At 34.2% G+C, this 22,999-nt stretch overlaps 1 protein-coding gene across 1 annotated transcript; it reads right to left on the reverse strand.

The window, feature by feature from the left end:
- Positions 1-203: 203 nt before the first annotated feature.
- Positions 204-13,790, reverse strand: LOC133324004 (neurexin-4). Its single transcript, XM_061532902.1, has 12 exons — positions 13,664-13,790; positions 7,437-7,633; positions 4,670-4,811; positions 3,411-4,592; positions 3,220-3,345; positions 2,508-2,711; positions 1,850-2,441; positions 1,428-1,765; positions 1,184-1,363; positions 776-1,120; positions 578-715; positions 204-452 (listed from the first exon to the last, which is right to left on the reverse strand). The coding sequence occupies exons 1-12, from the start codon at positions 13,788-13,790 to the stop codon at positions 262-264; spliced, it is 3,762 nt and encodes a 1,253-aa protein (XP_061388886.1). The 3' UTR covers positions 204-261.
- Between the last annotated feature and the right edge of the window lie 9,209 nt (positions 13,791-22,999).

Genomic DNA, 22,999 nt, shown 5'->3' on the forward strand with positions numbered 1-22,999 from the left:
TTTTTATCATTTCATAATCAACTTTATAAGGCCAGCTTTGTTGTTTTTTGTCATCGTCGTTACTGTTTTTTGCTGTACTTTGAAGTACAAAATCATTTTGCTTGATAACAGTTTATATTTTAATGGACAGTTTTTCAAGGGTTTTCAGTTTCCAATTTTGAGGCTTTTCTCTTCAGTTTTTGAATTAGATAGATTGGTGTTCTGTTTTCGTTTTTACGAGACCTACTACGTTGACCACTCATCGACATGTGGCATTTCAAACTATATGAACCATTCTTTTCGTTTGGTCACTTGATGGCCGGTGGTGGAATGTACAACGGCCTCATCAGGATCGTCGGCACCATCAGCTCCTTGATCTTCATGGGTGAGGTAGTCACCTTTGTGTCTGTGCAAGTAACGGCCAATTAAGAAGACCATCAATATCAGCAATAGGAACAGAATGATGAGAAGGACTGAAAAGTGGGAAATTATAAATTATGGGTATACAATGAGGTTATACTTCGAAATAATCCCCTAACGAAAGGCGGGAAATTAAGTTTAAGTTTGTCAATGCTCTAAAATCATGGAATCTACTTACTTGCCAACAGTGCTGTATCAACTTCATTGTACGCTTTACGAAGTTTCTCCTCATCAACTAGTGGTGGTGGTCTAGTTTCAATTTCGACGGGTGGATGTGTGACGGGTTCAACACCACAAAAATCTTCAGTTAGTTGAGCTGCAAAACAAAAGAAATAAATTATCACACACAATTATAAACAACTTCAATTCAACTTACATCCCAATGATTTAACATTTGGTGGTGGATTCTGTTGGAACAACAATTTCAAAGGATAAATATCATCGAATTGTACACGCGATACACAGCCAACGAAGCCATCAGTCATTGAAAGATTTTTACCAATATACATATACTGGATGTTATTGAATTGTGCATCAGCCGATGCTTTGATATCGAAATTATATTCTACCGGTTCGTAGTTGTCGACTTGTAAAACCACAGTGGAGCCACTATTTTTTCGAGAAAATCGTACATCATGATATTGACCAAGACCGAAATGTTTTTTGGGGAATATAATTTCTTGCCGTTCGAAACCGAAATCGAAAACACAACGTAAATGGCCTGTGAATATTGAACAACAATTAGTAAATGATAAAATTGCAATTGCAAATTATTCCGACTCACCCGAATTAGAAATTTGTATGGTCAAATATTCGCCAGTAATATTTGATGAAAAACCCAATAAGAAACCTTTGGGAATTGTTGTGGTAAAACCTACACGAATATTTTCGGCAATTGTCGAACGGAAGGATTCAATAAATTCATAGCGTATAATTGAGTTACTACGTAAGTTAACACCAATTTCTGAAAAGAAACAAAACAAAATTAATTACAATTCCAAATTAAATCTATATGAGAAATAATTTACCATCAGCACATATTGGTCCTTTAAAGGCACTCCAACGGCAATCACAATTATAGCCATCGTAACGCTCAATACATGTACCATTGTTGAGGCAAGGATTCGATTCACAACGTCCCACACAGCCCGAGGAGATGCCATACATGCCACGATCGCCAAATTGTTTCAAATCGACCATTTTTCCATTTAACAATAAAGCGCGTATACATCCAACATAACCATCACGATATTCTGTGGTAGCACCAATAACCAAATCCGATGTCAAATGGAGAGCACGTACGGGACCTGGTGGTTCACGTACTTCTGCTTTTATGGAGCCATCCACCACCAAGCGTGCTTCTTTTCTGCAAAGAAACATAATGCGTTCAGTTGAATTATATAATGTTACACTATCGAAAATATCCACTTCATTTCAATATGAATCTTACCTATTACGTTCCACACTAACGGTATGCCATTCATTGTCATTCAAATGGTAACTGGTGCCAATATTAACACCTAACGGACCACTGCCAGCCTGGTATTGGAATTGCAATTTATTACCGCCGGATATAGTCAACTTTATGTAATCCGTTGGTCCAGTGGCATGGAAAATAACAGCATTTTCTATGGTGGTTTTAAATTCCAAATAAATATCACCCGAATGTCCCATATCGAAGGGTGGCAAATTAATTGTGGCATCAGCAATACGGAATGTCACCACATTGCTAAACAAATCATCGCCTTCACAACGTAATGGTCCCAAAGTATAACGTCCCTGTTTCTCATCCAGTGGAGTACCGGTGTCGCCAAATTTAACCGCTCTCACGGGTAAGTATTCCTTTTCTCGAATATCACCACCATCTTCGGCCCATTCTAAGCTATTCGAATCACAATTACACCATTTGGTGGGATCTTGACATTTACCCAAGATACCACATTCACATTTACGAGAACCGGGTAAGGCTCCGGCCCAGTAGTCCATTGGTTGATTGTGTCGCGATACCCACCAAGAGAAGGGGCGGAAATTGGATACCTCAGCTAAAAAGGAAGTCGATTTTAAAATTATAATATAAACATTGGAATTTAATGCAATTTTATACTTACATGGGGAATTAAATAGGCGCGATGATCGACACGAATAACTTAAACGTTGCCAGCATGTGTGTGAACGATTGAGTAAAGCTTCAATTTGTTGCATATCTGCATCGTAGAGTATATTTTGTTCAAATGATCCAGGCTCTTGGAAACCATCTACTGTAGTTGTATGCTCTTGACTGTGACTCAACGTGGTTATGACACGACCATCGGCTAAAAAGAGGGAAATTGTTTTTGTAGTAAAATTTGGAAAAGTTAAAAAATTATTTATCCAAATTTGTAAATGGAACAAACTAAAATATCGATACTTTTGTCGGGAAAATCTACTATAGAGTAAAACATCTTCAGATTGACGAAAGTTGGATGCTTAATCATTACAAAAGAACTGTTGCATAAACAATAAATTCGGTCAAATGAAAGAGCGGCCTGTATTAGAATTTGTACAATGTCAGGAATTGATTCACAGACCTGATTCCATATTTACTTCTTATTCATAGAAAGAGAGCGAGACTATTTTCGGAGGAAATAAGACGTGCATTGAACACCTAACTGATTTTAAGCTTTTTAAGATTGGAAATGACACTGGTATAAATGCATAACGTCTAATGATCATAAAAATACAATATTTGTATTATTTTTCGAACATTTTTCATAGATTTCCCACCCATCGAAATGAACTCCCTGTCACTTATTCCTCTTTCGTTTTTTCTTTTATACTTACTATAAAATTCGCATGTAACAGGGAATGGTTTCAAAGGTCCGCTACCATCAACATCAATTTTGGTTGATACCCTTGATGAGACATGTTGAACATTTTTGAGAGCTTGACAGGAAAGAGGATTATTAGCTGCAAAAAGAAAAAAAAATAATATTATAAATTCCCATACATCACACCATCTCAAATACACTTACATGTATGACATACAGCACCAGCATAACCGGTATTTTCACAATCACAGAAGAAATCTGTCGAATCTTGATGACAATGACCATTGTGTTGACATGGATTTGGATTACAACGATCAATCATTTGACATGCATCGACAACAACCTCATCGCCACAGCATACCTCATCCCCTTGCACCCAATCTTTGGGTAATTTATAATTGCCATCGACCAAGATCAGGCGCATACAACCAACAAAACCGTTATTTTTCTCCACACCTCCAGCAATGTAATACAAACGGCCCGTTGATATTTGTATATTCTTCGTCGTGGCCATTGGACGTTGATCGATATCCAACACCAGGCGATTACGTTGTATCGTCAAAATAAATGCATGCCATTTGCCATCGTTGAACTTCTCATCATAGTTGTCCAAGATGATGCGTGGCTTTTCTGCCAACTTGAGGTCGACTTTCACTTTACCCTTTTCCAAGAAAACGCGCACATAACCACCACTGGCGAACTCATGATGCAACATCATGCCATCATTTTCATAGGTACGGAAATAGAAGGACACATTCAACGATTTCTGTCCCTCATAACCCTTTAGGCGTACAAAGGAACCGCGAGTTGTGAAGGTAACCGGGTATATGGGTGGCGATGGACACGCATAGACAGTATTAATTTTACTAAAGCGATAGAATTCTCCACGTTCGTGTTGATCTTTCATTTCTCGTATAAAATTTGTAGAATTAAAGTAGATATTTTCCATGCAGCCAGTGTAGTTTTGTGTCACATAAATGCCTTCTTGAATGTTGGGTACACCGCCCAAATACAATTCACGATTTAAATTTAAACGACTGAATTCACCCTTGATGCGGCCACGAACTATGACACGATCAACGGAAAAGATAATATCACGACGATTACGCGATATAACAACATCATGCCAAACATTATCGTCTAAGAGACTGCCGACAGACAGGGAGGTCATAATGCCACCACCCAAATCCAAATTCAATACCATTTTATTTTCCATCAATTGTAGGGCGAAATAATCACCCTGAGTACCGCGAGAATACATCATGATTCCGTTGGCGTTGGCAGTTTTGAAACGGAAACGTATCGATTCGCGAGTTGAGGCAATTGGCTCTTGCATTAGATTGTAACGTATCAAACCCGTTCCGTTGAAATATAAATTTTCAGCAACTGTAAGAAAGAAAATGCAAAAACAACATTGTACATTTAAAATATTAAAAATAGAAAATAACATTTTGAAAACCTACCATAATCACAACCATAAAGTTCAACACGCATTGAAATTCGATCATGCCAACGTGTTGGATTAATTCGTATCCACTGAGCAATAATTGGTACCTCGAATACATTGTAATGTATTGAATTGCCATCGGAGTTGCCTTTGAACATCTAAATGGGAGGAATTTAAAAAATAAAACAGTTAAATATATTTTCAAGAAAAACCCCATCAAACACAAAACCCAAATATACTATATGTTTTAAATGATTACCATAACCTTTATATAAAAATAGTGTTAATAATCCCTTAAACCTTAGTATCCATTTTATCATTTGGAGAAACGAAAAAATAAAATTAAATAAGGAACAAGTTTATATGTGTTAGGAGCTTTGGAAGAATTTGGCCATGAAAAAAGCTGGACAACTTAGCTGTGTAACGCTTCCCTAAATTAAATCAATGAGATGTCTAAAGTTGGTATAAGGAAAATAAAGTACGGTTCAGGCTGTTTAGAATGCAGACTGTAGTAGTTCATGGCTAAGTCTAAGGTCTCAGTCTCATAAGACATACATCAGTTCCCCATGCGACATCTACATATGTTTCGGCTAAAATATTACGATTTATGTTATTAAAAAAAGTGAATCCGAAATGCACAGACTTTGAAACTTTCCCTTCAATTTAAAAACAGTCAAGAAAGTTCAAAAGTCGGACGGGACAGACTATGTACTACCCTTCCTTAAGAGCATCTCTGTCCAGCGTACAATATTCAATCGATAGAACAGGGAGTTTTGTCTAAATCTGAGCCGAATTAAACCAACATTTTGTCTCAATCGGACAAACTTTCGAAGTTTGGTGCTACATTAACATAAAATTGAACGAAAAGATATATATGGAGCTATATCTAAATCTGAACTTTACATAGGATAATCATTACTTAATTCAGGACGCTTTGTAAAATGTTGTACCAATCGGACAAACTTTGGATATTTGGTGCCCCATTTACATAAAATCGTACGACAATATATATGGGAGCTATATATAATATATAAGGAACTATATATAAAGCTATATATATATCAATAAAATGTTACGAAAAATATATATAGAATAGAATATATAGAAATTTGGCGCAATCGGACGATTGTTGCGCCAATTATAAAAAATCCGACAAAAATATATATGGGAGCTATATCTAAATCTGAACCGATTTCAACAAAACTGCGCAAAATATTGTCGGAATTGGACAAACCTAGAGAGAGAGCTTGGTGCATCATTTTTGTAAAAATCGGACGAGGATATATATGGGAGCTATATCTATATCAGCACCGATTTTCTCCTATTTCAATAGAAGTGCCAAATTGCATCTCATTCGGATCAGGAATGCGACCTGTACTTTCTTTACAATTTAACACGGACAGACGGGCGAAAAGACAAGTATAAATCGACTCAGAAAGCGATTCTATAGATATTCTAAAAAGAAAGCATGGGTATATTTCGCTGCCTTTTGACTGTTACAAACATAAGCCCTCTAAAACAGTTTGGTGAAGTTTATAAACATGAAATCGGAGCATCTATAAATTCGGATGCATGTCGGAAGCACTTCTACTGGAAGAAAATGCTAATCGGATGAGGATATACTGGGGCATACACATGGCTATCCTCCTTAATACTTAAAAAGAGACACAGAGCAACAATGATTCAGATATGAGCTTTGCCTGGATAATTACACTAGAACTAAAAAAAATCAAAATGGCAAGGATCAGGATACTGTGTAGTCTGGGATAACGTGTAGAAACAAACTCACATATAGAATTATTACTTCACCATTGCAAAATGATATTTGAAACTGGAATGAATATCTTCTAGAAATCAAATCCCAACTTAACAAATAAGATTGTATGGTCATAAACTCTGATGTCAAACAAGGAGGGTGTGCTGTGATGGCTATAGATCAGAAAAATTACCTAATGTAGACCTATAGTTATAGACACCAAAATTCCTTCATATTTTTATATTCAAACAAAAATATCTTTATAATATAGGGACGAACACAGCAAAACAAACTTAAAAAAACAATCAAAACGAAAATATTAAATTTTTCTCTTTTTTTCGTTCATCATTTAAAAACAATAACAATTACCTGTGGCTCACTTGATGGATTAACATAGGAGCGCCAATATTCACCATCATCGGAATATTGTACGATATATTCCGTAACAAATTCATTAGTAAAAGGACGTCCCATTGAAGCGATTTTACGTACAGTGCTCTTATAGCCCAAATCAATGGTTAGGAAGTGATTGTAAGTATTTTCAACTGGAGTCCATGCCGAATTACCTTTAGTGATTTTGTTGGTAGTTTTATGTGGGTGAGTAGTAGTAGTGGTAGTTGATAGGTAGTTTTGGTGATTGGATGGGCAAATAAATGGTTTTTAAAGAGAATTGTCGATTAGGTTGGATAATTATGGTTAATAAGGAAACAAATGTCGATGTAATGAAGTTGTTAATTACTTTGCGACTATTATACTATACTAAAGCCACTACATAATGAATAAGAGCAAAGAAAAAAATAAATAAATATTAAATATTAAATTAACAAATTACATAAAAAGCGAAAAATTGATTAAACAAAAATTTAAAAGAAATTAAATAAATTAATAAAGCGGTGCACAATAGAAAATATATATATATATATATATGATTTTTTATTTTGTTATATATGTTTTAGTTTTTGATCCTTTGACCCGTTTTTGTTGTTGTAACTTTAAACCTGTACCACACTCAAATTGTTTTGCTTACCTTAATGTTACCACCGGGCTCTTTATAATCGGCAAATTCTAAATCGCTGATACCATAGCTAATGGCATATTCGGTGACAAACTCATTGCTATGCGGTCGTCCTTGCAATGCAATGTGTGTAACATTTTTAACTTCCCCCAGATCAATGATTAAACGTTGATCAAAATCCGAATTTTTTGCCGACCATGATGTACCAGCTTTAATTTTTTTTTTAGAAAAAAAGGAAAAAATTAATAAAATAAAAAATTTAAATTATAAAAGAAAAAATAATAAATTTTTATAATAACTGGCGGCATAGTGGGAAAAATTATTGCAAACTTTAAACTATAATTTACATCCCGACTTGTAATGCAAGTGAGGGGCAGGGTGCTTAATGGGCTAACAAATCCTTCTGTCGAACTTTTTGCCGAGGTTGTGTAGTAACGAATTTTATATTTACTTTGTATAAGCACAGTGTAGACAATTTTTCATGACATTGTTTAAGATATCAAAATCGGTTGTACATTTTGTATTATTATATATTAGAAAATCCATTCAAACCCATTTTTAATTTATCCATATTTCCATATTTAATTTCATTTTCAAAGAAAGGATGACGAAACATCAATCATAAACAAAAATCATAATTCATTTAAGGGATCCAATTTGATCAGACAATGAAAGACACATTTTCAACACATTTATGAGTTAATGAAGCTAATCAATTATAATGTGTCCTTCCCATGACAAACGAACGTACGTGGGTGGGTTGGTGTGTGTGTGAGGCTAGGGATAGAATAAGTAACAAAAATTGGCACTCTAATTTGTTCCGGTCAATTGTGTGATATTTACGATGCCTAAACACGCCAACGACCACGACAACGGCAGGACCACATTGTCCATTATGAAAGGTTCTGGGAGGGTGTTTATCCCAACTAGCAGCAGCATGTCCAGACACAAAATTCAACACTTTTAAGCAATTTCAATCACAATAAAACGTGACCAAACAAAAGACAACAAAATGGACAAAATAAAGCTGAAATGCTTAGACAAATAAATAAACTGTCACACTCTTGAAGGATGAGTTGTATTTGATCGATGGCCAGTTGGCCGATTGTTCCACTTCTCTTGATGGGTCAAGGTGAAGTTAACAATTTAAAATTAATTACCTTTGATATTATCTCAAAAAGCAGGCGGCGGTGCTAAATTTTATGGTGAGTAATTTTGAAATGTTATCTAAAATCTCCACCCACCACACACACACAAATATCGTCCTGTCTGACTGACTGAAAAGTAAAGCAAATAATAAAGGACACTTCTCCTCCTTGCCCTTCATTGTGTAATGGGACACATGCACTTTATAGCTTGTTAACCAGAGGGTCGGCTGCACTCGAACATACATACTTGTTGTTGCTTGGGGTGGTTGACTGTTTTCTTTCTTTTTTCAACCCTCCATTTTATAACATTAAAGGGGATTGAATTCAGGGTCGAATGGGTCGAATGTCCACAGATTGTATGGTTCGTCAGACATACTCCTCGAAACCAAACAATGATTTAAACTACAATTGAAAAAAAAACAAACTGCATAACAAATTAAAAGAAACCCAGGCAACCAATGTCCTTGTGCTTTGTTTGTGTAGTTATGGGACCAACAGCTGTTTAGTTATAAGTGCAAATCGCAGGAGGCAAAAAACAATTCATTAGTTGAATACATTAATATTTTCTACGGGGATTTTTAATTATGCACGAATTGATTTGTAAATGGAAAGCCAAAAAAAGCATGTCCGAATTCAATGGAGTTTGACTACGAAGCTTCTAGTAGGTAAATCTCAATTCTTAGAAGCGAATAGACTTTAGAACTATGATGTCCTTTTTACCCCAAAGAGCCATAAGCGATTCCAAAAACTTCATTACATAAATTACTCCAATGTATCGAAATATCAAAGATATCGAAAAAAAAAAAAATAAATAAAAAAGGCGTCTATAATATTCATGCTGGAAATTTTGAAAAATTATATTTCAAATAGTTTCTCGTTGAAATTGCATTTATTTGTAATTTAATACTGCTATCAACATAATATTAATTACTACCTATTTTACGAACAACCCTCGCATCTTTAATTTGTATGTTGTAGAAAAGAACACAATAAAAATTGATTTGCTTTAGATCGGTACGAAGAAAGGGGTGTGAAAGTAAAATGGCCACAAACGTAAATGTGCACCTTTAAACGAATAAATAAAAAAGAGGGTAAACAACATTAATTTTTGGGAATCTACATAACTGCAGGCAAACAAACCGCCAAGAATTTATGTAAGGGCTGGCCACAAACCACACACACAAAGAAGGTGTATTTGTGCCAACGATTTATGACAACAATGGTAATTTTAACGCTGCTTATTTTTTACGCAAAATAAACCACTGAACATTACAAAAAAAAAAAAACAAAAACGTTTAAAAGTGACATTTCAAAGAAAAGCATAACTGGTTAACTTGAATAATACCCATTCTACCAGGTGGTAGATAAAAAGGGGGTTATACTAAATGAGGCATAAAAATGCTTTATTTTTTAGGAAGCCCCTGGTACGGCACTATTCTTTTTTGTTCGTAACATATATAAGAAGCTTGTGCGATTGTTATTAGAAATTATTTGTTCTGTTTATTTGAACTTTTATAGATCCCCTTAATTACAAAGTCAGACCTTTTAAGTACAAAAGAAAGTGGGATGTATTAAAAAAAACGATGATTCTGACATGGGAAAATAATATACATATGTGAAATTTTACAATCTTATTTAAAAATGTTTGCCGATTTCATTAATTGTTTATAAATAAGAAAATAATGAGCAGAGGGGAAGAATGTGTCATGCTGTGCAAGAGTTTGAATGTGATTGCGGGATATAAGAATCAATATACAATTTTTTCTAGAACAGACGGTTCCCGTATTCAAATTTTTGAAATTTGTTGGCCTTACTACTGCTTAGAAGATACAAAGGGCCAATAGATTTAATCTATCCGCTAGAAAAAATAGACATATAGCCTTCGTTATTTCATAACCTCAAAGGATAGTCAATATTATTGATATAAATACTTAAAAGAATTTATTCATTTATTCATTTTTCAAAACATGGCCTGTAATATCCACTTCTGACATTGTTTTAGCCTCTATTATTTCATAATTTGAATATGTGATAGAGAAGTAGTTAAGTGTTTTTCAGACATTTCCTCCCCATATATAAATTCGAAAAGAATAAATTTTACTTAATAAAAAAGTTTGTTTATTAACATTTTGAGTATTACAACAATCAATTAAAAAATAAACAAGTATATTGCTATAGTGATAATGTACAAATGTTTACATTTTCGTTGTATGAGTATGTATGTTGTATTGCATATAACTGCAATGTTGGATTTATGCAAATGTTGAACCCCTCTTCTAACATTACTATCTTTTAACAAAGTTTCGTTCTTTTAGGATTGATTTTTCGAACATATCTTCGGTTTTTTATATAGCTTAGTAACCGTTTATAAAACAAATACAATATAAATAACTTCACCGACTATATAGAATCCGACTTTGTCAATGCTAGTAAGACAAAGCATTTTTAACCCCTATTTAATATTCTTGAGTCATTTCATAGGCTTCTTTAAAACATCTCTGCAGAATTCAAGAATATCAGCTTTATCATGTTCACTAGGAGGCTCTCTCAGCAAGTCATCTATTTTCAGAAATTGGAATTTTTCCACCGTCTCCGGTTTGTAATTTCGAAATGCAATTGCTGCACAGTACTTGGGATGTAACATATGCTCCTCAAAATACCAATTTGGCATTGACACATCATAACATTTTAAAATTGTACCAGTCAATGGTGAAGATTCTTCGGTCAAGTCATTCGTAGTGTCAACTGTAAATGCTATCTTTTGCAAATCAATTGTAATCCCTACACCCAATTCTTTAACATATGACTCCTTTAAACTCCAATGGCGCATAAAGGCTTTCAGCTGTTGTTGTTCGTTGAAATGTGACTGGGTTATAAAACGCCATTCCGAATCGGCAAATTTACGATTCATAATGCGAAAAAATTCTTTCAATTCTTTGCCACCAGAATATTCCAATTTCATGACATCACAACCAATGCCAAAATCATCATCATCGTTGTCGTCATCATTGTTTATGGTGGTGCCACAATTTGAACTGAGTTCGTCGTGCATCCCCGCCAATATAACAAAACTACCTTGATGTGATACATTAAAACTTAATTGTTGACGATGTTGAGATGATTGTTGTCCAGCTGCCTCAGTGGTCTGCACCCAATAAGGTTTCCCTCTCGCATCGCGTGCAAATTTAACCTCATGGTAGGGTAAATGTGTACACTGACTTACATATTTACGCATAAGTAAACGACCGACTAACGAGGAAAGAAAATCATTTAAAAAATAGAATTTCATTAAACGAACTCGTTCCTCCGTTTGTATTGCAGCCACGGCCTGTGTTAGTTGTGTTAAAGTGGGTGACCAAGTGCTTAAATCAAAGGCCCAACGGGTGGTTTGAATTTGTAGTTTTTTCGCAGACATGTTGTGTGTTTATTTATTTTGTTGGTGTTGTTTTGTTTTTTATAAAAGCTTTTATTCAAATAATAATGTTTTTGATAATAAAAAAGATATGTTTTAAACAAAAAAAAACTTTGGTGGAATGTTGTTGTTATTCGCAATGTTGTCTGATTGGAGTGTTTAGTCCAGCGAGAGAGAGCAAGAAAATTTGACAGTTGCAAAACAGTGCTGCCAACATTCCGTTGCAAATCAGATGTTTTGTTATTTATACGGTAATGGCAATTGAAGTGATTATTGAACACGTAACGTAAGGTTTTTCTACCCAAGGCGATGAATTTATTTATAGGAGGTATAAATTGTGCCATAAAAATAATGTTTTAAATAAAGAATACAATAAAAAAATACTAAGAAATAAAATTAACTAAAATAAAAACTCGATAAAATAAGAAGACTACAAATCAAACCTATGTCTATAAATTATATATTTTATTCTAAAAAATAAGGAGATTTAAAAATAAATAAAAAGCCATTGAAAGGAAATTTAACGATGATTTTGGTCGTATGTTTTTTGTCGTTTTCGGTCCAAAATCTTCATGAAGTCTGACCAAATGAGATTTAAAAAATTCTGATTTTAGCTAAATATTGATAACAAATGAAACATGTATTTAAAACGTTACATACAAATGCACAAATACATAATAGCATATGCCACAGTATGGCATTATGTATTCTGTCAAATTCCGAAAAATTCATTTTTCAATACTTTATCAATAAACCTCGTTTATATTTCAAAAGAAAATAGTCTAGGTGGGATTTATTTTTGAAAAAATATCATTGAATCTGCTATGATTCCATACAAATTTAGATTTTTCTTATTGAAAATTAATATGATCAAAATGTATCATTATTAAATCTCTCATTCCGTAAACTTCAACTTGAAATAATTCGACAATCCTAATAAAAAATAAAGCATAAACTACGTTTTAAAATTTTAAAATATCGTTAGCTAAAATGCAAAAAGGCTTAACTGACAAAAAAATTTAAAATTGACTTTTGGAATGAATATTGTGAATGTCAATAAACTACATGTGTTGACAAAGTTTTACACGTTTGCGGCCAAAAAAGGAGCTTCTATTAACAAAAAACAAAAAGACGTAACTACAAGTTGGTTTATTTGATAAATGCAAAAAGGCGTAACTAACAAAAAATTCACGTTTTTACTTGTTATGACTGCCATTAAACTAAATAACTAAATTTGTTAAAAAAATTATAGTCTATTATTCGTCATATGCAATATCACCCTGCCGGGCATACTTTTTTTGACATGTTTATAGTTTTCATTCAAAACAGTTTTTTGCTTCTCCTACACAATTATGCTTTTGTTAGTTACGCCTTTTTGCATTTTAGCTGACGATATGTAAATCTACATTTAGCGGCTATGTGTATTTAAAAAAAGTATCGACGTAGTAATAAAGAAATCTAACATTTGAAAAAAAAATTAAATAAAAAACTTTACATCAAACACTTTGATATTAATGAATCATTAATTAAAATGATACAAATCAGAATATAATATCAAAAATAAATAAATAAATCATAAATATAAACAAAAAATTTGGATTTAATAAAAATCAATTACAAAAGCAATTCTAATTCGCAATGTAATTAATTTGGGAAACAAATTAAAGATTTCCACTTACCATTTAAACGAGCCTTTTCCGGTCCACGATCGTTTAGGGCTGATGTGGCCGATAAACTGGCCTTTTCCATAAGCGGTGTGTTACATTCATAATCGGAAAAGTAATCACTGTATGAGTCTGCAATCATAAAAAGAAAACAATTTCAATGATAAATTATGATAATTTGAATTGAAAGAAATTTCTTTATAAATTAGAAAATAAAAACAATAACTTTTATTCTGGAAATTTAAAATTGAAATGAAAACAAAAACAAATATGTGATGTGAAATAATTTATTATTATTGGCAGGTTTTCACAAGTTTTGCCATTAATTTTCACTAATTTCTCTCAAACTACAATTAAAAAACCTCTTGTTGTTGTTGCTGCTCTTATCCTTCGTAATATTCCAAAAACAAAAAAGTAGCCAAAAGACATATGTGTTTCGTCATCTACATACATCAATATTATTTGTTGTTGTTTTTTTTTTTTTTTTTTTTTTTGTAGAGTAGCAGCTAGCCACCACAGAGATGGCGATAGTAGGGGTTGTGTGATGATGTTGGAATGGTATCGACGTCATTGAGACTCATTTGGCGGCCGCATCATTCGTTCTAAAAATGATTCTGCCCATACACTTCTTTGTCGAATGGCTTCGAACAAAGTACTTCTGTCAAATTCGCCCAATCGTTCCATATGTAGTTCAATGATTTGTTTATGTTTTCGCATTTTGTACCATTGCGCTGGGAGGAGATGTGCTTGCTGCTACTTATTTTTTTATTTTATTTTTATTGTTATTTCAATAAGCTTCCTTGTCAGAGATGTCATGTTTTTTTTTTCTTTAGGAGCTCACTGCGAAAATGTATTTAAAGGTGAAAAATGAAGAAGAAAATACAGATGGGTGTATTTTTGTGTGGGCATGCATGGAAAAGGTGGTGAAATGGTTATATACACAGTAGTTCTTTTGTTGTTGTTGTATTAAATATTAATGGATATACCCACAACAAATTCTTGATGAGATCGTAAATTTTGACAATTGTCATATTTTGTTGGCATGGAAATGATTTCAAATTAATTTGCAAAGAAGTATGTATATTTTTTCCACCAATTTCACAAATTTCAAAAATCCATAACAAAATTATGTTCAATTAATTCTCGTCCTACCTTACAAAAAGACTGATTAGCATATCGTCCTCTCTATAAAAAATTCTCTCTATACCAAATCCCTCCACTAAAAATTATAAAAATGTGTCCACTTTTTTCGGTCCCATATAACAGTACTGCCAAATTTTCAGTAATTTGAAGGTTTTGGGCACGTTTTTCAACCGAATTCGCTGTAATTTGGTATTTTGTAGTCGTAACAAATCTCCCTCCAAAAATTGTTTAAATTTGCCCAATGTTGAGGTTAACTAGCCCAATATAACTAAATTATGCATAGCACCTAATATATTGATAACTCCAAATGTTCGGTATTTCCTGCAGTAAGTAATCAATATTGGCCCTTCTTTAGGCATAGCCTCCAACAAACACGTACGCATACAAACATTTTTTTTTAGTAAATTTTTTTTATTGAACCAGCCACCACCCCATTCACCGAAATAAAATCCTGTGTACATTGGTGAAGGCCTCATATAAATTTGACCTCTAAATTGAAGTATTTTAAGTATTTTATACACTTGTTCCATCCTACCACGCTTTGTCAATATCGACCCAAGTTTTGGGGTTTTGAGATTTTAGCAAAAATCTCCATTACAAACTGCTGATTTTTTTTTTTTTTTTTTTTTTTTTTTGTAAATTATCGTTTGCAACGATCGCTTGGTACAGTTGTCGGTATAGGTCCACTTTTTGTAATGTTGGTCGAAAATAGGCGATTTTTCAAAAAATAATTTTCCTAGCTTAGCCACAACAGAACCAGCTACGAAGCCTTGTGGTCGCCGTCGTAAAGAGGGCCTTTTCTTTAATTTCAAATAACAACAACATTATGTTTGCTTAGTGGACAATCCCTGCTCGAGTCGAACTTGGATCATTGCAGAACGTAGATCCGATTGCAAACAACACAGAATAATGCACTTCGAATTGTGTCCAGATGACGAGCGTCGATCACCTGCATGAATAGACCAGGATGCTGTCAGTCAAGCAACATAATGTGATGTTGACTAGACAGTTCCTGCTGGACCGCTATCTGCTTGTGTCATCCCAACCATCATACAGTGATGGCAGATCCACCTCCGCGACTCTTCCGCCACGACTTCAGGTGCTAGCGTGATGGCATACAAGACATCATTCCATCGGACGTCAACAGATTGTCGATAATTACTTAATATATTTTTTTGCTTCTTCCGTTTTCAACATCTTCAGGAGAGAACTTTCATTAACAGCCAACCTGTTACAACAACAACATTATTTATATCGTAGTAAAAAAATTTACATTCTTGCAGAATACTGAGATAAATTTCATTTTCCTTTAGTCGTAATATAATTTGATTTATTTGTTTACTATATTTAATGACCATATGAAAATAAAACAAAACAATGTGGTGTAGCGGAAGTTGATTTCTTATGCCAAATCTATTAAGCGGTGAAAAATAATCAACCCCTTTTCTTTATATTGCATACATGTGTAAAGCTAACATGAAAAAAAAACTGGTAATTAGTTCTGCTTTTTATGCGAAAATTGTCCTATTTAGCAACAAAGTCAGAGTTGTGCGTGTTTTGTCGAGGCATGAAGTTTTCGTGACTAGCACTAACATAGACATCAACAGCAATGTGTGCTTACTTACTACTGGCCATGTACAAACAAATAAAGTAATAAGAATCAGGACGACGACATAAAAAATAGAGTTCCTTGAATCTTTGAACTTTTGCTCTAGATCTCCAATGGTTGTTGTTTCAAACAACGAAAAAAACAAAACAAAAGGGGGCGACGAAATTATCACACACACACCTCCTCCAATCCACCCTAACGACAACAGTAAACAACAACAACGAAAATAACAAACAAATTGAATTGATGTCTGGATTTATATAGAATTCAAGTAACCAAACCTAGTCTTTATCCATTACACGAATTGTTCGCTCGCTCCCTACTAAATCAGGAAGGCGACGAAAACATTTATATTTATTGTTTTTTTTTTTTCATTGTTCTACTTTGTGCCGCCACTCCACCACACTAGAGCATAAGTGTGTGCACACACTTGTAATTCTTTTTAAATCCTGTTTTGGAGTATTCATCAGGGGATAAGAAGAACCCAAAGGGTGGTTGGTTTTCACATAAAAATAGAAATTCACCCGCATTGCCAATTCTTCTTTTATTTGTTTTGTTTGTTTAGCCAGTAAGTAGCCAAAGCCAACCAACATCACCTTATGTCAGTCAGCTAGCCAGCCAGCCAGCCAGCCAACCAGTCAGTCTGTCATACAATTCAAGCATATTGGAGGGTTTTCGTCTCGCGCACACATCTCATATGTGGTGCATTCAAATCAAGGGTGGTTATGAAGCGTTTTTTCAAACAGCAATGCACAAAAAAAAGCAATGGCACAACCCACACACACACCAAATATAATTTTGTTCCAAAAAGGACAAACAAAAAATAACAGAGCTATATTTCAACATAGCATAGCTGCATTGTTAGCTTCTCAAACAACCAAATGTTTTTATGTTGAAAGTTTTCGGTTTATTATTGAATTTGTATCTCTAATGGCAACCATTATGCTGTTTGTTTGGTGCGTCAAAGATTTCTGTATTGTAGATTCGAATGGAAAATAAATGCAAACATTTTGTCAACTAATTTGTATTAGAATATTTGAAAATTCAAAATGAAAACTCCTGAACCCTGGAAAACAGTACGGGTGGTTCAGTTACCGAATTCAATGGAAGAGACTTTGAAGTTATGACTCTTTAAGAAATACCTTTTCAATATGGTTCGCCAATATTTTTGAAAGCAGACAGAATACAACCGCGCAATTGACAATTGCAGCCCATGGCCTCAGTGGACCATTTACATGAATGAAAATTGCAGTAATTGTTTTGGGAATAATATAAAAAAGATCATCCAGGTTCTTCATCAATGAGCCTGCACAAGATCTTTCCCAAAAGTATTAATATAAAACGAAACAAGGAAAAGAAAAATGTTATAACTTTTATTAATTAGGATTTGAAGAGAGTAGCCGGAGAAACTGTGCCACCTCTAAGGGCTTTAGCCATAAGTCTATAGGCAATAGACTTGTAGGCCCGGACGGACAATTGAATAGATGGTGTGTGTGTCGTGAAGGCTTTGCTGGCTGGGGGTGCACCTATTCCGGGGACAATGCTCTCCCGATAGCACATTGCTGTACCCGGACCTTAGTTGTGCTAAAATCGAACGGGTTTGCGTAAGGTGAAATCTCTCAATGCCCGAAATTGCAGGATGATGTTGGAGTAGGAGGCATTTATGACTACGGAGACCGCCAGTTGATGCACGGATTTCATCGCGTTCGCTATCGACAATCTGTTAACATCCGATGGAATGACGTACTGGATACCATCACGATAGTCCCTGAAGTCCTGTCGGATGTGTCGCGGAGGTGGATCTTCCATCACTTTGTGATGGTTAGGATGACACGGCAGATAGCATGCCAGCATGATCTATATAGTCAACATCACATTATGTTGCTTGACTGACAGGTCAAGTCTCCTCATGTAAGCGATCGACGCTTGGACACAACCGGTTGCAATTCGGAGTACATTATTTTGACTTGATTGCAAGGATCTCCATTGTGTGGCGCAAAGGAAGTCCAGACTGGGGCAGCATAATTGCAGATGGAACGACCTACGGTTTTGTATGTCGTTACCAACGTTTTTTTATCCTTGCCCCAGGAGGTGCCAGCCAAAGCTTTCAGAAATTTATTCCTAGCTTTCACCTTCTGGTTAATGTAGTTAGAATGCAAGGATAAATTAATGAGGTTCTCGAAAACCACCCCAATAATTTTCGGATTATGGACGATGGTGAAGCGCCTACCTTCAATGGAAATGTCGAGTTCTAAAGAAGAGAAAAGAGTCACAGTAGATTTTGCAGTTGATAATTTTAGATAGCGCTCCCGGAAGAAGTTTGTGATGGTGGATAAATAGTTGCAAATTTTCACACTTACATCGACAATGTTAACGCCAGACGAAAAATTCGTACAGTCATCGGAATGAAATGTCGAGTTCTAAAGAAGAGAAAAGAGTCACAGTAGATTTTGCAGTTGATAATTTTAGATAGCGCTCCCGGAAGAAGTTTGTGATGGTGGATAAATAGTTGCAAATTTTCGCACTTACATCGACAATGTTAACGCCAGACGAAAAATTCGTACAGTCATCGGCGTACGACGCCACTGAAACATCTGGTGGAGGAATGGGGAATTTCGAAATTTGAAATAGAAAAATAGGGGGTTCCCTCAAACAACTATAAATGGCTATAACTGACAAAACGAAAAGCTTGAATAATTTTAAAATAGCATCTGTTATCTCCTCTATTTATCTTTATCAATTAGACTTGATAGTTGTCCATGATTTAATTAATGCTACATAATTTAGAAAGAGAAATTACATCCATTCCCCTTCAGTAGCTTTACATAATATGAAAAAAAACATCTGCACATATGATAACACCATCCCCCCGTAAAATAAAATGTATATTGACATAACAAAACAACTCGGATACCATCATTTTGACTTTGTAAGACATGATAAGGGCACTCCAACAACCCTTTACCATAAACACTTTAACCACCGGCCGGTTATATGGAGTGATGCGAATCACTACAGCAGAATCCTTGTTTTTTGGATGAAGACAAAAAACACGTGTTTTATAGAAGTGTATGTCGGTAGGTGGATGGGTATGTATAAATCAAACAAATAATTACTAGCGCATGCGCTTTTCAGTTCATAAGGAAATGAATAGAATAAGGAATAAAGGATGCTTTGTCTATGACGTTTTTGACGTTCTCTTATATATTTGACAAATGGCAAACTCTATACATTGCAGTTAGAAAATGCGATTTGCAATTTTTGAATGCATAACATGTATACAAAAGTATAAAAGTTTCCAAAATTGCTATATTTATAGGTATGTGTACTGTATGCATAACTTTGTTTAGAATATTCAAAGCTTCCGATTACGTTATTGTTCGTATTTTAGTGTGTACACAAGGAAACGAATCTCAGTTGATAATTAACCCTAAATAATAACATGATTTATATATATAAATAATAAACAATATAGAAAACATAATGTCCATAGCATCATCAGTAGTGTAACAGATTTATGAGATGAAATGTATGTATGTTCCTTTTTGCCTTAGTCAATAGCAAATTATATGTTCTCATGCAAACAACTCAAAATAATACACTCCGAATTGCAACATGTGTCCAGATGACGAGCGTCGATCACCTCCATCAGTAGACCAATATGATGTCAGTCAAGCAACATAATGTGTTGTTGACTAGGCAGTTCCTGCTGACATGCTATCTGCCGTGTCATCCCAACCATCACACAGTGATGAAAGATTCACCTGGCGGATGTGCCGCCGAGGTGAATCCATAGGTTATCAACAGATTGTCGATAGCGAACGCGACGAAATCCGTGCATCAACTGACGGTCACCGAAGCCATAAATGACTGGAAATGCAGCAATAAAAGCCCTATAACAACATCCTCCTGCAATTTCGGAGAGTGAGAGGCTTCTTCCTATACGAACCCGTTCAATTCTGGGACAACTAAGGTCCTGATACAGCAATGTTCTCAACTCGAATCGAGAGCGCATTGTCCCCGGAACCCTAAACAGGTGCCCTCCTGCCAGCACACAACGACACAAACCATCTATTCAATTGTCCGTCCGACCCTACAAGTCTATTGCCTATAGACTTATGTATAAAGCCAAAAGATGTGGCACAGTTTCTCCGTCTACCCTCTCCAAATCCGATTTCCTAATAATTAAATAATATATTTTCCTTTTCGTTCTTCCGTTTTTTTTTCAGGGAAGAACTTTCATCAACAGCCAACCTGTTACAACAACAAATGTCTCCACTAAAAAGTATAAATATCGGTCCACTTTTTCTATGGGTAGCCCCCATATAACGGTACCCCCTAACATTCTATATTTTCGGGTTCTTAAGCGCCCTTTTCAACCGAATTCTCTAAAGTTTGGTACAATGGGTAATCAATCCACAGACATGTCCTCGTAAACCTATGCCAAATTTCATTTCATTAGGGCATATTTAAGGTCATTTTTGTGCAATGGGACAAAATTATGTGAATCGATTTAAAACAAACGATTCATTATGCTACAACACAGAGCGTTGTTCAAAATTTTATCTCAATTGGACACCAGTTCATTATTTGCCGCACAATTAACATGAAGTTTGTCGAAAATATATATAGGAGCAATATTTGCATCTGAACCAATTTTTACATTAATAAATGCTACCTGACAGATGGACATGCATAAATCGACCTAGAATAGAAAATGTTTCTATGCTTATTCTTTAAAGGATCCATGGGTATATCTAGTTACGAATCTTTGAAAATCGGCGTGTTCATTATTTTTTTCTTAAGAAAAATGAATTTTCGCTACTGGTAAAATAATCACATTGAAAAAAAAACCTAAATTACTGCGTAAAAAATCAACTTAAATAGAAATAGATTACGATATTTCATATTTAGTGAAAGGATTTTTTAGTTATTTTAAGTTATATACAAAAGATGCCGAGTACTGGTACATGCCGACATTATGAACATTTACCCTTTAACAATTTTTAATGAAAATACACTAATTCGAAAAATCACCAACATAATCATTCCAAATTTGCCAAAATAATTATATCACGATAGCAAACTTTTTAGACAAAATATTGATGATTTTAAATCGATTACTTAATTTTTTTTAAGAAAAAAAAATTATTGTCTTTATCCGAGCAATTTCAATTTTTAAATGTTCTTTGAATGAATCATTCAAATAGGCAATAACATGGTCGTTGGTTGTGTAAATGTCAAACACATATATATGTCTCCTCCTTCTCCTAAAGCCTACAACACATATGTACTTACATTATTAATTAATTGAATTACCCCTTCAAAGAGAGTTAATGTATCCCACAGCTTAACATTCCTTTATTTGTTAACAATTAAATAGTTCTATGGAATGACCCACGATGTATGAAGTATTTAAAAGTCGACTCTAGGCGTTGTTTTTATCATTTTGTTTTGTTCATTCGATTCGTTCGTTCACTCTTCCCGCTAACCCAATACATATTTATTGGGAGAGAATGAGAATTTCATTTCGAGTCTAGCTTTGGAAAGAGAATATTGACAGACACTCGTATAAGTGATGCCAAACAAAAATGATAATTTAGCGGTTTTCCTAGTAAAAAGGCGTATTTCATTTCCAACAAGAACAGTGGTTTTGTGTATGCCTTACCAGGTGTATTTTTCTGATATTTAGAAATAGACACGGTGGGAGGAAATATAAATAACACTGTTTCAAAGATCTTAGGCATTGTGTGGTAAGCGTAAGTATATTCTATTGGTAAAGGTCAAACATATTGCCTGAAAAAATATTAAAAAAAATCTTCAAAAAAGTGTTCTTTAACCCTACGGTCAATAACCGGGTACATTTGTACCTTTTTTTGAATAAAAATGCTGTAAAATTTTTAATAATGGATATATTTGAATCAAATTTTGAGGAATGATTCTTGAGGAATTTTCACACATAATCGAAGAAAAAAATTATAAAAAATTTCCATATATATAATTTTTAAAATTTTTTAAAGTTATTACCTACGTAGATCAATAACCGTGGTACATTTGTACCCATCCAAAGATAGCTCTGTAACTCATTAAAAAATTGGACTATCGTGAGGTTTTTTGTTTTAAATTAATCTATTCGGATCTGATCTAGATGTAGGAACTCAAAATTATATATATATATATATATATTAAAATAATATATATTTTAATCCGTGCCTAAATGATAATCTATCTAAAACAATCATAGTGAATTCGTTATACCATTCGAATGGGTTAAGCTTTTTTAGTTATTTTTTTATTGGGATCTTATTTAGGTGTTCCTCAACCCCTCTGCAAATTTTTGTGGCCCTAGACAACATGGGGCCATCAGGGCGACTTGTGGAAATCAGAAACTACCCTGGTTTTCCCTTGTATACAGGGACAAAAACAATGATTATTGTCCGTAATTCTCCAATTATTCTTCATACTGGGCCTGAAACTTTTTCTATAATTTTCTATAATTTGGCGTACATGTATAAACTATTACTAAATAATGTTTTAAAGTATTAAATAATGTTAAAAATGCGCCAATCACAATCACTATACTCATAAAATGTGAATAA

Source organism: Musca vetustissima, unplaced genomic scaffold (genome assembly GCF_032173495.1).
Source record: "Musca vetustissima isolate MV318-11 ecotype Yass unplaced genomic scaffold, APGP_CSIRO_Mvet_v1 utg47448, whole genome shotgun sequence".
Classification (NCBI taxonomy): Eukaryota; Metazoa; Arthropoda; class Insecta; order Diptera; family Muscidae; genus Musca; species Musca vetustissima.

Bases quoted from the DNA above. Each gene is read 5' to 3' on its own strand.
- LOC133324004 (XM_061532902.1), bottom strand. From the start codon at position 13,790: ATGATTGCAGACTCATACAGTGATTACTTTTCCGATTATGAATGTAAC. The intron at 1,766-1,849 runs GTAAGATTCATA...GTTTCTTTGCAG, and splicing joins GTTAGTGTGGAACGTAATAG to AAAAGAAGCACGCTTGGTGG. The intron at 1,364-1,427 runs GTAAATTATTTC...GTTTCTTTTCAG, and splicing joins AGGACCAATATGTGCTGATG to AAATTGGTGTTAACTTACGT.